We start from the raw sequence: 17,890 nt of genomic DNA, 5'->3' as shown, positions 1-17,890 counted from the left end.
TAAAGCAATGAAAATTAAAATAGAAACACAGCTTCACAAATATTAAAAACAACCCCTGCCTAACACATTTAAAATGAAGGATGAATAAAACTTAGCAGTCTATTTTAAGTTAAAAAATATTTAATATTATTGGATAAAAACACTGATGGTGACAGCTTTACATGGCTCATTCCATACATTCCGTAATGTGAAAAGGCAAAACATTACTAGGAAAGAAATGAGTAGTTGGGTTTGTAGAAGATTTATTGACCAGAAAAAAGCAATTAATACGAGATGACAAACATTTATCTCAAATCATTACAAAACTTTTAGGAGATAACTGGGTCAACTCTCTCTGATGTGTCCTGCTCAAGAAAAGAAATCATGTATCTTTTTAATCCAGAAGAAGTTCAAAGTCAACAATGATATTGTATAACTATCAGTGCTATTCTAGTAACCTAGAAATTTGCTATAAATAGCTTTATCTTTTGCTAATCATTCTTACTATGATTTTATTTTATTTAACAGTGAGGACTGAAGAGGCATAATCATTTTTTAACCACTGGGTAAAACAGTACTATAAAGTAATGAGGGTGCTAAGCTTGACATTTTGTGTTTAAAAAGATGGAATATATTTAATTGGACTGAATATATTTCATGAGGACTTGGGTACATTTTTAAGCCCAAAATGTGTTTATGAAGTTCAGTGAGAGAATACGTGTATGCCTTGACTCACTCTGGCTTGCTCTTAAAATGAAATAAATTTGGCACTATATGGAACAAATGAAGACAAGCAAAATTAGGTGAGACTAAGATGCTTCATCACAGTTGCCTGTCTTGACTTACAATTCATACTATTTCTTAGTTCTTGACTGAACAGAAACAAACAGACCTAACTACGTAGCACTTCTACGATGTATGAAAATAGAATCTAGAGCTAAGATGAGACCGCTTCACTGATGAGCCAATCCCCCACTCTGCCAAAATCATAATTACAAATGTGAAATTCATTCACGAATTCGTATTTTCACCAAATGCTTATGATTTTTCAAGTTTTCTTGCTAGATATGTCTTGGTTAAGTGGCCAGCTAAAATATGGTCTTTGAATTAAGTAAGGAAATTCATATAAAAGAAACACCTATTTTATAGCGATCTTACTTTACTTGAAATTTCCTTTAAAAAAACAAAACACCAAACTAAAACTTTGTAACCAAACTCTTGGAACAAAGCACTGGTGGCCATATTTTTGAGTCTCCGATAAATCTTGAAGTCCATTGACTTTTCATGTTTCAAGTGTTTCTTCATTTGCTCCACAAGTATCAACAACACAAATTAAACAACTTGTTACTGGAAAAGCTCGGACTTTGGAGTTGGCGACCCATTTGTCTGTCTCAGTATTATATTCAAGGATATGCCCTAATCGACCCACACCTTGAAAACCAGCCAAGACATAAACTATAGAGCCAACTGCTGCACACTTCACTGTTACACCCTTCCATGGCATTGGCGAGACCATCTTCCATTCGTTTAATTTAATATCATAATATTCCACGTTGTCCAGACCACCTTCAAAAGAACAAAATAACATGAACAACTGTATTAACAATTCTAAGGTCTCTTAAGGTAATAATTCTTTGCATCTTCCCAACATTTTATTATGAACATTTTCAAATATGCAGAACAGTTAAGAATCTTACAATGAATGCCTATATATCTACCATCTATTCTTATTTTTACTTTAACACAATAAAAATTTATTAATTTTCACTTGAATCCTAAATACATATAATTATTTTACAAAATTAAAAATGTTCTATCTCTTCTGGGAAAGTAAACAAATCAGTGGATTTTCTTTCTGAATAACTTTGACTATAATTACTCAAAAGTCTTTTATCCTTCTGCCATTTATCTTTTAGCAGTTTATGGAAAACAGCTGACTAAAACGAGGTTTGTGGATTATAGATTCAGTCTAGATTCTCCGTTATTTAAAGAAATAATTTCAGATTTTTTACTACAAACTATTTAAGAAAATAAGTCAAATTTACTCATTTAAAAATAGTAATACTGATATTTTCATGCAATTTTTAAAAATGTTAAGGAAACTTAGCCATTCAGGGCCTGTCTACAAGTCTTAAAAGTTGTATTTAAAAGTTTTTAAAAATTCAAATGGAAATGTGTGAAGCTGAGACTGTCAAAATAACTGGTGGCCATTACAGGAATGTTAAATGTACTGCAATATTTCATAAAATATATTAGTGCTCAGAAACTATAAAAGTATAATAATGTATGTGATAAATGCTTGTATTTAGACTTTAAGAAATGTTTCAAAAATTTATGAGAAGGAGGTATCAGCAAAGTCATTGGGAAAGTTGAACAGTGAATTAATGTCACATACCCAAGCCATTCTGACCACCAACAGCAAATATCTTGTCTTTTACAAATACCAGTCCATGATTCTTCCTGGCCTCAATCATTGGACACAGCTCAGTCCACCTGAAAAATAGAGAAAGCTTTGAGAGTACTTGTTCACAGGAGTAACGTACTCATACTACTTTATAAGAAAGGTGTGTTATCTCAGTTAAGTGCTCATTTAGTACTCACATGTGTTCACACCCAGACCCCACACACACCTTAATGGCTAGAAAACAAAAGCTTAATGTGGTTTTGAGTAATTAATTTACAGGTGGGGTAAATGGGGATTTTATTCCTTTCAACTCCAAGAGAATATGAGAAATAGAAAATATCTGGAGATTACTAACACATTTTTGGAAGAAATCCATTTCCTAGTTCAGAGTAACTTGTTAAAATAGTAACAAAAAAGAAAGGGATGATACTTAAGAAAATATAAAATACTAATATAGTCACATATGGTTTTAATTAATACTCATGTATGAGTCAAACACAAATTTAACATTGGGCTCTAGCAATCAGCAAATTAGTAGTAACTGTTACTATTCATATGTCCACCTTCAAATGTATATTTAGAACTTTAGGCAGCACTAATAACAAAAGTACTGTCATTCTGCAAATTTAATAACTTATTAGCACGTTGTTTTGTTCATGGCCACTAGTATAAAGAGACTGAGCAGTGCCTGGGTGGCTCAGTTGGTTAAGCGTCTCTTCCACTCAGGTCATGATCCCAGAGTCCTGGGATTGAGTGCCACACTGGGCTCCCTGCTCAGCGGCTGGGGGTGGGGGTGCATGGGGGGAGGGGGTGCTGCTTCTCCCCCTCCCTCTGCTGTTCCCCTGCTTGTACTCTCTGTCAAATAAATAAATAAAATCTTTAAAAAAAAATTACAAGATTGAGAACATAAATATTGACACAAGTGTTAAAGAACGCTAATTCACAGGTAGCAGCCTCATATACACAGACAGCTGTGTTATTTTTTTCTGTGAGCCTCAATCCCTTCTTTTGCATACAATCCCATACACGCGACAAACGTCTGTGATTGTGAAGGTGGTACTGGCGCACAGACTTGTGTCCCAATAGCTAACATAAACCACAACTATCCAAGCAATAACAAAAGGGTAATCTGACTCAAGTGTAACTCTTTAATATGGTTATTTGTATCTCTCTTTTAAACAATTTACTAAATTTAACTTTTCAAAATATAAGACATAATGATTAACTCTGAAATATTAACAACTGTTTTGTTGCCTTATATTCATAAAATTGTTTTCTTTTAAAAGTGGTTTGACAGTTGCCACATTCATCTCTCAAATAAATAAATCTTTAAAAACATCCAGGGAATGCCTGGGTGGCTCAGGTCATGATCCCAGGGTTCTGGGATGGAGCCCCACATTGGGCTCCCTGCTCAGCGGGGAGCCTGCTTCTCTCTTTCCCTCTGTCTCTCCCCCGGCTTGTGGTCACTCTCTCTCAAATAAATAAATAAATAAATAAATAAAATCTTTTTTTTTTTTTTTTAATATTTTATTTATTTATTTGACAGAGATAGAGACAGCTAGCGAGAGAGGGAACAAGGGGAGTGGNAGAGAGGGAACACAAGCAGGGGGAGTGGGAGAGGAAGAAGCAGGCTCATAGCAGAGGAGCCTGACGTGGGGCTCGACCATAACGCTGGGATCACGCCCTGAGCCGAAGACAGACGCTCAACCGCTGTGCCACCCAGGCGCCCCAAATAAATAAAATCTTAAAAAAAAAAAAAGGGCAAATTTACCACTGACCATTAATTCTTCCCCCTCCTCCCGTATATTTCCTGACCTCAAACAAGGATGTTTTATGAATTTGATGAATTCATCAGACTTGTCTCATTCACAGGCATTTATTGCACAAACAGGAACAGAAAGAGAGGGGATCCCACAGGGTACATAAAGTCAAGCCATTAAAGCACAGAGGAAGGGACATAAACATGAGTACACTCAAAAGTGTGTACACATTCTTAACACAAGAACTAAATTCCTCTGTCGGGTTCCTTCTGCTTTTTGCCATCTTCGTCCTCTGAGCTTATAGAATACAATTAGCTATGAAATAAGACTTTTTGTTGTTTTGTTTTTTGGTTTATACACAGTGTAGTTTTAATGAGTTATGCATAAGGTTACTCCCACACACTTTTTTTTTTTTTAAGATTTTATTTATTTATTCGACAGAGATAAAGACAGCCAGCGAGAGAGGGAACACAAGCAGGGGGAGTGGGAGAGGAAGAAGCAGGCTCTTAGCATAGGAGCCTGATGTGGGGCTCGATCCCATAACGCCGGGATCACGCCCTGAGCCGAAGGCAGACGCTTAACCGCTGTGCCACCCAGGCGCCCCAACTCCCACACACTTCTACACGTAAGTTTACACTTATATATATATAAATAAAGAAGGAAGTTACTTGAGAGACAAATTATACACAGCATTTTGTCACTGAGTTAAGAACAGGTTTATTCCCATATGATTTTAAAGTAAGACTTTCAAATGCATACATACGTTTCTGTGGCAGGATCATAGACCTCACAGGAATTCAGCACTCGCCCAGAAACGTTGTTCCCTAAACTTCCACCACACACATAGATGAGGCCGTTGGCTTCCACCATGCCATGGCTGCAACGCTGAGTCAGCATGCTGGGCTTCGTGTGCCAGCTTTCAGTTCTCGTGTCATAACACTCAAACAAATACAGAGCTGAGTTTCCTGTTAGAGAAAAACACTCAGTGTATGTGTGCGTTTGCACTGAGCTGACGGTACAGCTGGGTCACTAGTTACTGGAGGGAAGAATTTAAAGTTGTAATCTTTTCAACACTTAATTAACAATAACAGCAAAATGGAGGACTAGCTTAAGAAAAAGCTAACCCTCTTTATATGGACCTTAGAAAAAGATTTTTAAAAAGGATCTGCTGGAGAGACTTCTTTATTGGTAATAAACTTTAGGAAAAGAAATTGGTTTATTTCAGAAAAAAAAATTAAGTAAGTAATATCACGTATGTCTTCACACCCAGTTATGCATCATGGGAATTATTCAAACTTTAAATAGTTATAGAGGAGAAAAGCATAGCTATTTATAGATGGTAAATCCATACCTTAAACGCTGAGAACTACTATCTGATAATATTGTACGGTTTATCATTTAACATTCTATAATAGTCACTGTACCATTAACTAAACTATTCTTCCTGACTACTCTCAGTGGCTTGTGAGTTAAGCCCTGAAGTCATGCTGGCACATTCTTGACTATACTCTCAAGGTATCACTGTATGTCTCTGGTGTGCTTTGATTACACATTTTAGCAGCAAAACATATACATCCTGTCTTGTAAATTCTGTACATTATAGGGGCTCAATAAAGAGTTTTAGAAATGATACTAATAAAGCAACAAGTGCTTTTTTTCCTAAGGAAAAAGTTAAAATTTAACCAAATTGTATCTCATCTCCCACTCCTTCTGGACTTCTTGATAATACTTAAAAACAACAATGCCCTTAAAATTCTCAATCACAGTCAAGGTCTACAGAAAGCAAAATTCAGGGAGTAACAAATGGAAGAAGCAATAGTCCCGATTAACAATAACTTTTAACTTTTAAAACTTCAACTTGGTAGATTCAGTTGGTTGATACTAAGGAGAAATACACAGTGTATGGCAGACATGAGAAACTACTATTTAAGTAAAAAACTGATTTAGTAATTGCTGAAGATATAAAGTTACCTACTGTACTTTCTACAAAAAGTGTTTCTATAGAACAGTTACTTTCTATTATCTTCAGGATTTGTTGTATTTGAAATATGTTGTATTAGACATTCTCTACAAAATGCGTTTAAAGGGGGGAAGGTCATTTCTTGAGTCACATTTAAAAAAATCTTTAATTTTTCTAATATTCATTTGACATCTTGTGGGGGAATAAAAACTTAAAACAGATAAATATGCTCATCAAAAGTAAAACATTTTTTGGCCTAATAAAAAATCATCAAAGAAAATAACATTTGAATTCCACACCTTAAGTTTACTTGGTCTTCCTAGTTTTCTTTATAAGCCCATTATTTAGCTAAAGAAATTATTTGAAAAGGTGAAAGCTATTATGTATCTAGTGTGCACCCAGAATATCCATTTAGAAAAATTATTCATTTAGAAAAAGACCACCACCGGACACTAACAAGCTACCCACCAATGAAAAAGATTTTTTTTTTTAAAGATTTATTTATTTATTTATTTATTTGACAGAGAGAGAGAGAGAGACAGAGACAATGAGAGAGGGAACACAAGCAGGGGGAGTGGGAGAGGGAGAAGCAGGCTTCCCGCCAAACAGGGAGCCCGATGCGGGGCTTGATCCCAAGACCCTGGGATCATGACCTGAGCTGAAGGCAGATGGTTAATGACTGAGCCATCCAGGTACCCCTGAAAAAGATTTTTTTAATAAAGATTTTATTTATTTATTTGACAGAAAGAGAGACAGCCAGCGAGAGAGGGAACACAAGCAGGGGGAGTGGGAGAGGAAGAAGCAGGCTCCCAGCAGAGCAGGGAGCCTGATGCGGGGCTCGATCCTAGGACTCTGGGATCACGCCCTGAGCCGAAGGCAGACGCTTAATGACTGAGCCACCCAGGCGCCCCCCTGAAAAAGATTTTTTACACACAAACCCATACCCTGTTCTGATCAATAAGCATAAAGCACCACTACCAGCCATCATATTAAATAAAGAATAAAAGCAAATGAGAAAGATCATTCTTACTTTTTCTGATACAAAGAAAGAAAAGGTAATAAGGTATAATAGATTTTAAAAGCGTGAATGTAATAAAGAGATTTTAAAGGGTCTATGAGTGAGCCAAACTCTGAAATCTTTAAAGCAAATAACATTATGTATCTAAAACTAATCTAGGGGCACCTAGGTGGCTTAGTCAGTTAGTATCTGCCTTTGGCTCAGGTCATGATCCTAGGGTCCTGGGACTGAGCCCCACGTTGGGCTCCCTGCTTAGTCTGTTTCTCCCTCTCTCTCTCTGCACAACGCCCCCGCTCATCCTCTCTCTCTCACAAATAAAAATAAAATCTTAAAAAAAAAAACACAAAAAACTAACCTAGATAGAATTAAATCCAGATGGTGTGAGAAAAAAATGGGACAATTAACATAATCTAGGAAGCTGAAGTTCTTATAAAATGATTTATCAAGGTAAACCTTCAGGGAAATGGGCTCTAAAATGTGACAGAGATGTATTTAAATTAGGTCAAAAAGAAAACACCAATTGTTTACGTAAATATGAAGGCCAAGAGAAATACTTGGTAAAACACCTTCCCCAAACAAAAATACTGACCGACTTCGGAACCTCCAGACGTGTAAATTTTGCCTTCTGCGGCACAGGCGGCAAGGCTGTCTCGAGGTGTTGGAGGGCCCAGTTTGGAATACCAGCTATCCTTCACAACATTATAGCAATCCATTCGTTTTATGGGGAAGAGCTGAGAGCCACCCAAAATGTATACTACATTGTCCCAAAACACACATGCTGCATCTCTTCGTTTCTCAAAGGGGCAGCGGATGTCTGTCCAGCTATAATCCTGTAACAGGAAAGGACAGGAAGCGGTCAGTAATGCAAATATATAATTGATACAGATGAGGCAAAGATATAGTTGAGAGAATACAAAATACAAAAGTATGTTAATTTGCTAGAGTACATATAGTTTGGCTTGAGACATGATCTGATTCAATCCTGTGTGATTTCCTCAGAATGTTAGTTAGCTGGGGTAGACGGCAAGAGGAAGATGGTGACTGCTTTGGGAGTTTTCTGGCTCCCGATTAAACTCTAATGCATTTGGATGTATCACTACCACCAGTCTTCTATTCCTCTTATTAAAGATGATAATACAAGAAAATTCTAAAATAAGTAGTTTCGTTATTTAGAAAAAACATTCAAATGTAAATAGGGGCACTTGGGTAGCTTAGCTGGTTGAGTGTCCGACTCTTGATTTCTGCTGTCATGATCTTGGGGTCATGGGATGGAGCCCTATGTGGGGCTTTCTGCTGAGTGGGGAGTCTGCCTGAGATTCTCTCTCTCTGCCCCTCCCCCTGCTTGCACACACTCTCTCAAATAAATATTTAAAAACAACAATGGTCGCCTAAGTGGTTCAGTTGGTTGAGCGTGTGCCTTCGGCTCAGGTCATGATCCCAAGGTCCTCGGATTGAGCCCTGCATCGGGCTCCCTGCTCACTGGGGAGCCTGCTTCTCCCTCTGCCTCTGCCCCTTCCCCTGCTCGTGCTCGCTCCCCCCCCAAATAAATAAAAAAATAAATAAATAAATAAAATAAAAACAACAAAAAGCCCCAAATGTAAACATACCTATCTCTTTCCTGCCAGATATACAGAGAGATATAAAGAATCATTGGGGGCGCACCTGGGTGGCTCAGTCGGTTAGGTGTGGACTCTTGATTTCAGCTCAGGTCATGATCTTGGGTTGGGGAATGGGCTGTAAGTCAAGCTCCACAGCTGGTGAGGAGATTGCTTGAGATTCTCTCTCTCCCTCTCCCTCTGCCCCTCCCCCAGCTCACACATATGTGCACTCTACCAAAAAATAAAATCTTAAAAAAAAAAAAGAACCGTTGGATAATATGAAGCTTAAACTGATGTTAACCTACTGATGTGTAAAGCTAGAAGATATTTTGTAGACTTCTGTGATATTAAATTTTTAAAAAATATTCAGTTGAGCCAGTTTATTCAGCTGGACTTTTAAAGCTGTGATATTTACTATGAAATATTTGAGTAATCTGTTTTGACTAGTCTGGAAACTCACTTTTTTCTTCCTGATGATTAGTAATGAGCACGTATCAGTACTTCTCAACAAGGGCTGTTCACAGGATCATTTAGTTTCCTCACTGTATTTGGTACATCCAAGGATACCTTCTTCTATGTAAATGTATGAGGGGATTATCTCCCAAAGCTACAGTATCTTGGATCCTCCCCTTTTTTTCAACAAGGAAGCTACAGTGTTCCTGCTGCTTTCTGAAAATATCTGAAAATAGAGGCAGACAGAAATCCAAACAATTCCTGATCTCACTGAGCAAAGCAGTGTGTGTGTGATTATTAATGCTGAGTTCCCTCTGGGAAAATCTGATGGATATCTATCACACTAGTGTCCAGTGTTCCAAGCATTCATCAGGTTAGATCGAAGCATCATATAACATAAGAAACTGTCTCAGGAAAAAGAAGAGCCCCTCATTTGGAACACCTCAAGGTGTCAATCCTAGTGATGATAAACATTCTGCTTTTCAGGTGGCCAGAAAAATAAGAGTCTTAATCCTTGTTTTATGCTCAAATTAGGATCTATGCGTCCCCTCAGTTACTCAGTGGTATACCTACTGGCAGGCACACAAAACTACAGGATAAATACAACATTTTTCCAAAGTTTGTTTTACTCAATGGACACTGAAAAACTGGGAGAAATTATTATTTTAAAATTTTATTTATTTGAAAAAGAGAGGGACAGCGAGAGAGAGAGCGCACAAGTGAGCATAAGCCAGGGGGAGGGGCAGAGGGAGACGCAGACTCACCGCTGAGCAGGGAGCCTGATGCCGGGGGGTCCATCCCAGGACCCTGGGATCATGACCTGAGCTGAAGGCAGACACTTAACCTACTGAGCCACCCGGGCACCCCCTCAGGAAAATTATTTTTAAAAATCTGTTTTCTTAGAGTTGCATACTACAGAATGAAAAAAATGAGAGAAAATAGTGACCATACTAAACTAATGATTCTCTTACATATTCTGAAATCTACTCATAATTCCTACCTGACAAAGTTCATTAGCAGAGAAATACAATTTCATTAATAACATACACTGTTAACTCGGTGAATTTCAAGTCTTGCCACTCTTATACCCAATTTATTTGATATTATTAGAAAGCAATATGGGAACATTTCTATAATTTCTAAAGATATCCACAAGAACATTTTCTTTCCCTGCTCCTAATTTCAGGATGAGAAAGTGGGTGATATATTCTTTTGAATGATCTCTAAGACACGCTACTCTTCAAATTAAAAATAACTGCCCATGTAGGAGCTGGGATTAAAAGCACGAACAAAATATGTTTTCTTTTAGCTAAATGACTTGAACATTTAGACCCTAGGATATGAAGTTCCAAAAAAAGGGGAAATAATTCCCAGGAGTTTGGTAACAGAATAGTTCTAATATTCTAGTACTACTCAAGGGTTTGAGTAAGGAATAAATAAGTGCTCATATGTACCTGTCATATTGGGCTTAGGCTTCAGATTTAAGAATCAGAATAAATTGCTCTCTTGGAACTATAAGCCCAAAGGAAAAATGATTAGCCAGTGTGTGTGCGCAGTGTGTGTGTGTGTGTGTGTGTCTGTGCGTGCATGCATGTGGGACAAGAATGGCACATGCTTCTATCTACTTGTAAATTGGGCTCTGATTTCCTTAGATATCCTCAAGTTTTTAATTCTTTTTCAACTCTCCAGATACCGTCACTGGTCAAAGTACATGTTAGACACTAAGTTTGATCAATACTGACTACATTTAATATTCTGCCTAATAGTTTATCTCCTAGGCAGATGAAATGACCTTTGCAAGAATTTTACCTAGAATCCAAGTATGATTTCATTTCAGCTAAAATTTAATGTTTTACATTTGAGCTTATTAAATATACCTGTCAAGTGTTCAATGCACCTGTGTTTGAAAACACCTGGCTTTGGATGTATCCACGTATACAGGGGAGCTTTTTTTCCATGTGTGTGTGTATGGGTTGATCTCACTGGAAAGTCTAATTTTCCCAATCTCTACCTCATCCAAAACAGAATACTAAGAAGGTGATTTGATGTTTGCCCTTTAATAACTTGTTATACTGCCTAGGAGATAATGTGTGTAGTTGAGGAAGCAAGCAGAAAAGGTAAAAATATAGATGAGAAGTCAGACTTTAAATAGACTCCAAAGGTATGAATGCCAGGTCTTATCTTAGTGATGGGACTACTCCCAAGCTGGGGCCTGCAGGTGGAGGAAGGCTTGCTTAAAGCTTCCTGAGCTCCTAGGCTACATGTCAAACTAGAGGGACATGCAGCTTTTCTGTCAGCAATAAGACAGACACATTGCAGTACAGTTACAGTGTATGTGTGTGGGCAGAGAATTGTTACTCTAAATACAAAATTTAATTAAGTTCTGAGTATCTTTTTTTTTTTTTTTAATTTTTATTTATTTATGTGACAGAGAGATAGCCAGCGAGAGAGGGAACACAGCAGGGGAGTGGGAGAGGAAGAAGCGGGCTCCCAGCAAAGGAGCCCGATGTGGGACTCGATCCCGGAAAGCCGGGATCACGCCCCGAGCCAAAGGCAGACGCCTAACGACTGCGCTACCCAGGCGCCCCTAAGTTCTGAGTATCTATTTTATGCAAGGTTCTGTGCTTGGCTGAGGAGAAGATATGACAATGGAAAAACTGGAAAGCCTGAAAAAGACAAAGGTAGAAGGAAGTTTTGACAGATCACCCATCTATTCATCCACACACATACACATTCATGTATAAAGTCCTATCTTCCCTCGTCCTAGTTAGCCTTTCTTGCCTTTGCGGTGATACACCACATTCTAGACTTTTTTCAAGCTCAAGGTCAAGGCTCCTTTCCTTTTTGTAGGCTTCCCCGACTGCCTTGTTCTGAATACCCACCTCACGAAAGTCTGGGCTTAATGACTAAGCGCTCCGTTACATCTCGTCCTGTGTGATTTTCCAGCACCAGGGCTATGCTACAGGACAGTGAAATGCTTCTTGAGGTGAGGGGCTGTAATAGCCTCTCTAAATTCCTCAAGGCAAAAACATCAGCCTGCTATTTTCCTTGAGAGTAAGGACTGATTTTGTACTAACCTGCATTCTGAAAACACATGAATCTTCAAATAATAGAGATATGCCACAGATGTAGATTTCAAAAATCAAGATGACCAAAATCCAAAATAAAAGAAATACTTTTTATTTGTAAGACTTGAGAATTTTATTTTGGATCATTTTGAGAGGAAACCAAGCAAAAATAGGGAAGACAGGTCTTGGAAAAAAAGGAAAGCAAAATTAACAAATATGTAAAACTTTAAAGATTTCTTGCAGAAACTTCAAGGAGTCAATCTAACCTGAGTTTAAGATGACCAAATTATAAGCACCTTCTGTTAAGCCATTTTCTGACCAATTTTAGTTTCTTTTTTTTCCTTTTTTTTTAAGATTGTATTTATTTATTTGAGAGAGAGCAAGAGAGCAAGGGGGGGGGGAACGCAGAGGGAGAGGCAGACTCCCTGCTGAGCAGGGAGCCCCCTGTGGGGCTCCATCCCAGGGTCCTGGGATCATGACCTGAGCCTAAGGCAGATGCTTAACAGACTGAGCCATCTAAGCACCCCTAATTTTAGTTTCTAAGAGCTGTTTAAAAAATAACCATAGAACTATGGCAACAATCTATATAGAACGCAGGTTTATGCCAGATGCAAGAACATCCCTAGAAGTAGTTTAATGAAAAATGCATAAAAACACTTCTGGCTTTGTCCATTTCACAAGGTCACAAAGAATGCAGCTCTAGGGAACTGGGAAACACAGGCACTGAGCTAGGCTGTGGAGAAGCTGTGGGTTGCATGGAGTCACTTCACCTTTCAGGGATCTTAGTTCCCCAATCCCATGAAACAAAAAGACTGAACTAGATGATATTAGGGCCCCTCCCTTTCAGCCCTAAAATCTAATGATCTCAGGGTCCAAATGATTTAGAAAGTATCCCTGAACAAAGAGCTACTAGCACTTCCCTTTCCAGGAACTAGGCCGAAATATCTTAAAACATTATTTTATTTAATTTCCTCAATAATCCTATGAGATAAGAACCTTACCTAATAGATAACAAAATCTTGAGAGTTAAGTACCACAGTCAAAGGTTAGAGTTAGAAAGTGGTGAACCCAAGATTTAAGTCCAAATTTCTCAGACTCCAAAACTGAACTCTTAACTCCTACACTGCCCTGCTTCTCTAAAAATCTTCTTACAGAGCCTCCTAAAAAGAACACTGGATTGGGAATGGAGTAATCTGGGTTCTTCTTGTTCCTGTTTTAAGTCATTCTGGGATTCTGACTGGACATCAAAGGGCCTGGACCAGCCTCATCTACAAATCATACAAATCAGATGTTGGCAGGATGGCCACTGAGGTCCTCCTGCATGGCCTCCATTTCTTATCACTTAGAAAAGCAATGCTTAAGCACTAAAACCCCAACTACTCTGAAAACCAGGGTTTTCCCCCCTCTCTTTGTATGGTATTTGGCCTAGGGCTTAGCATATTGATGGGAATATTTCTATTGGGTGTTACGCCACATTTTTGTGGAAAAGTATGTCTCATCCAGCTGAGCCACCTTCATTTTATACTTTCTAAAGGTCAAAGACTGCAGATCCTGCACACGGCTCCTAGTTTGAACCGGTTTCTCACTACAGAGCTGCCTTTTAATTACACTGACTCCAAGATGCATCTTGTCACTCTGGTCCCCGGTCATTTGGTAGCTGCACTACTGAGGGACAGGAAACCTGTGACCAATTCACAGACAGTACCTGATGTTAGAAACCAGACTTTTCTTTACGTTTTTGGTAAATCAAAATAGTTTCCATCTTTATCCTTTGCTAGAACAATTCTTCTCCCAGGAATTTCCCCTACAGAAAAAACTGGGACAGTGTACAAAGTTGGCATATACAAGACATTTCACTGCAGGGGTATTTTAACAGGGAAAAATGGGAAATAGGCCAAATGTGCATGAAGAAGATAAGCATTAAACAAATCACGGTATATCCTTAGATTTATATAAATTATGCTTTATCCTATGTAGCCCTTCAAAAGATGGTATTTTCACTGACATGAAAATACCTCCATAATATAAATGCCAAAAGAGTAAAAATAGTTTCTGCAAGACAGCACATATAGTATTAACTCATATATGGAAAATGAGAGGACTGGAATTATGTTCACTAGCTACTGATGACTGTCTTTTGATATTAGGAGTGCCCTGGCTTTCTCTTTTATATCTTGCTATATTTGAATTTTCTACAGTGAGCATGTGTGTTTTTTTTTTAAGATTTTATTTGAGAGAGAGAGAGAGTGAGTGAACGAGAGAGAGAGAGAGAGAGAGAGAGAGAGAGAGAGAGAGAGAGTGAGCGCACAAGCCCTGGGGGGAGAGGCAGAGGAACAGGGAGAAGCAGACTCCCCGCTGAGCAGGAAGCCCCTCAGCCCGATGCTGGGTTTGATCCCAGGACCCTGGGGTTGTGACCTGAGCCAAAGACAGACGCTTAACCAACTGAGCTATCCAGGCACCCCTGTTTTTTTTTTTTTTTTTTAAACAGAAAAAGTAAATACAACAACCAGGCAAATGGTACCAAAAATACGGTACAAGAAAAACAACTTCTCAGAGCAAATGCTTGTAACAGCGCTAAATGTTTTAACAAAAAAGTGAAAGTAAAACTAATCTAAGGTTTAAAGAACTGAAAAACTTAACAGCTACTATACTACGAGGCTGCATTTCAACTACAGGACAGATCAAAACAGTCTCTGCCTTCCTTCCAAATGGCACACTTACTAGGGCACTCCCATTTTCAGAAGTAAACACTTGATCACGCCAAGTAATTTCACAGGTTGTACCCATTCTGAAATACACTCATTTTCAACAGGGTCACACAAATATTTCTGGAAATATATTAACCTCTTAGGTCCAGAAAGGGGTTTAATACTCAGCCCCTAGGAGAAATCACTCTTGTAATCTAAGTTCTTCAAGAAATACAGCATTGTAGGGATGCCTGGGTGGCTCAGTTGGTTGTGTCTCCTTCAGCTCGGGTCACGATCTTGCGGTCCTGGGATGGAGTCCCACATCAGGCTCCTTGCTCAGTGGGGAGCCTGCTTCTCCCTCTGCCTACTGTTCCCCCTTCTTGTGCTCTCTCTCTCTCTCCCTTTCTGACAAATAAATAAAATCTTTAAAAAAAAAAAAGAAAAAAGAAAAACAGCATTGTAGTTAGAAAAAATGGCTTCCACAATGGGGGCTGGGTGGGGCTGGAGGGGCATGACTGTGCTGTTATAAGCTGCTAGATAAAATTAGGAACAGCAAACTTGTAAGTGGTCATTTCTCAGCTGCTAATGATTGCTAACATTAGCAAGGAGTCTGAAGTAAGGCCAGAGACCAGCTTAAAGGGAATTACTGATTCAGAATACGGCTGCTTTATAAAGTCACAAAGTGTTCTTCTTTTCCACTCTCACTTGAAAACCATCCCATCAAAAACCAAAAACTCAAACCTAAACTCAGAAATTTAAATATGAAATGAAAATCCAAAAGTGAAACCCAAGAAGGATATTATGTTCAATAATACCGCTCCTTTGAGCAGAAAATAAATGAAATAGGAGGGAAATATCCCTGTGTTAGCACTCTGCCAGTTATCTCAACACAAGATTTGCTTTTAGATGAACCCTGATATGTTATTTTAAATCTTGGCACAGGAAGACATATTACCCTTTAAATGATTATCTCAAATCTCAAAATGCAGTAACATATTTAATAAACTGTCCTCATCAACGGGACAAACATCTGCTCTGTTTCAGATGTGCAGAGTACAGGAGATAACGCTGAAGGGCACGAGTTAGGGAAGGTGAAGAGATAAACAAAATGAAGAAATGAAGGTGGTAAGCCTTTTTACATTTAAATATGGAAAATGAGGAATCCTAAAGATGCAAGGGAGAAACTGAGTGAATGAAGATCAAAGAAAAGATGGAGTCAAATGAACATAACTGATATTCACACAAATCCTGAGAAGATTTCAACTTTTTATTAACAGATTAGAAAACTGAAGTTTAGAAAGACTAGCTTATTTGCCTAAGCTCGTATACCTAAACCTGAAATGCTCTTTCTATAAAAGAGTTGCTTTCCTTTAAAAAAAAAAGAAAAAAAAAGGAAAAAAAGCCTCACAAAAGAAAAAAGTCCAATGGCCTAGTCCTTCAGTTCTTCCACCTGCCTAACTTCTTTTTTTTAGGCAGTAAGTTGTTAGAGTCCATTCAGTTAAGTAATGCTTTGGAAGCTTATATGAAAAATTTTAATAACCATACTTATCAAGCCAAAAAGATGCACTCATACTTAGGATTCAATATATCCTTTCTCTTTCTTCCTACCCAAACTCTACCAATAAGTTTCCCTCAAGAAAACCTCCACGAAGCTTCCATGGACAAATTCAGTTCAGGGGGAGCTCTTCAAATCAAGAAGGCTGTTACTGCCTGTCCTATATTGGGACTTTTTCTTGTTTTTTTTTAAGTAGGTTCCAACCTGGGTGTGGAGCCCAACATGGGGCTTGAACTCACGATCCTGAGATCAAGACCTGAGCTGAGATCAAGAGCTGGACGCTCAACCACCTGAACCACCCAGGCACCCCTCATACTGGGACTTCTAAATGGCTATGTTCAGTGGCCACCTCACTGACCTCAGCCTCTAACTACTTCATGCTTCTGTACATATTCTGTACAATGTACTCTATTGTTTATAATGGCTGAGAATAATGATTTCTTATACCTGATTATCAATACTCAAGGAAAATAATCACACCAAACCTATTCAGCCACATTTTAATACTCCTAGGATGACAGATCTTACTGTGCCTCTGGGTCATCATATGAACAAGGTAGCCAAAAGAAATTTTCAAGTGACATGGTACAGTAAATCATGATAATTTATTTCCTTCTTTGTTGGTTACCCTCAGCCTGACCCCTACCCCTGTAGCCTGTGTTCATTGCCCACTACTCTCCAGCTAATTCCAGGATGGCTAGAGTCCTTTAAAATACCACCACACGCAGATACCATTTTTAGTTTCCTCATTCCTTCCCACTTACAGCCCTCACTCAAACACCTACAGCTCTATTTCTGCTCTCTCCCAGCTTTTTTAGGGGACTGATCTGTTAATTTATGATAATTATGGCTTAAAGAGAATGAGTCCGATGTTATCACTCCTGTGGTTAGTCATATTTCCCTGGGGTTTCTTGCAGATGCAGTGACAAAAGGAAACAGATCCCTGAAGCGGGAACTTCGTGGGATGCAAGGGGTTGTCAGGTTGATTTTAGAACAAAATTATGAAACAGGGTGTGGTGGAGATACTTGAAAAGAGAGGAACAGAGGCTCTCGATATCTGGGAAGACATTCTAGGAAGGCAGAGCACTCTGCTAAGAATTTACTTCAGAATGTGTTCCAGTCTCCTCCACATGAATGTGAGGACCACCTGTTTAAACAAACTGTCTGCAAACAATCAAGCTTGAGGAACACTTACGGTGCACAAGGCGCAGAGGACACTGTTACCACTGGGTGCCTATTATAATGACAACTACGGAAGCTTAAGGGATACCCATGATGACCCACACTCGCATTCCAACAAGGCCAGCCCCCACGCACGTGGCTAAAGGACCAACCCACCTGGGATGACTGCTGCCCATGCTGGATATTTTGTTCCTGTAGGTGCCCCAGATCATTTTAGCAGTGCTCA

At 38.7% G+C, this 17,890-nt stretch overlaps 1 protein-coding gene across 4 annotated transcripts in view; it reads right to left on the bottom strand.

Moving 5' to 3' along the window:
* Window positions 1–225: 225 nt before the first annotated feature.
* KLHL7 (kelch like family member 7) overlaps window positions 226–17,890 on the bottom strand; it is a 69,033-nt gene continuing 51,368 nt past the window's right edge. For all 4 annotated transcript variants that reach the window (XM_011227594.3, XM_002921327.4, XM_019801874.2 and 1 more), the window contains 4 exons: window positions 7,711–7,951; window positions 4,907–5,108; window positions 2,375–2,472; window positions 226–1,545 (listed from right to left, as the gene is read on the bottom strand). In XM_011227594.3, coding sequence (XP_011225896.1) covers window positions 1,262–1,545; window positions 2,375–2,472; window positions 4,907–5,108; window positions 7,711–7,951 — 825 coding nt within the window. In that variant the 3' untranslated portion in view covers window positions 226–1,261. The remainder of the gene's footprint in view (window positions 1,546–2,374; window positions 2,473–4,906; window positions 5,109–7,710; window positions 7,952–17,890) is intronic.

Source organism: Ailuropoda melanoleuca, chromosome 1 (assembly GCF_002007445.2).
Source record: "Ailuropoda melanoleuca isolate Jingjing chromosome 1, ASM200744v2, whole genome shotgun sequence".
NCBI lineage: Eukaryota > Metazoa > Chordata > Mammalia > Carnivora > Ursidae > Ailuropoda > Ailuropoda melanoleuca.
This window is presented reverse-complemented; position numbering and strand designations above follow the sequence as displayed.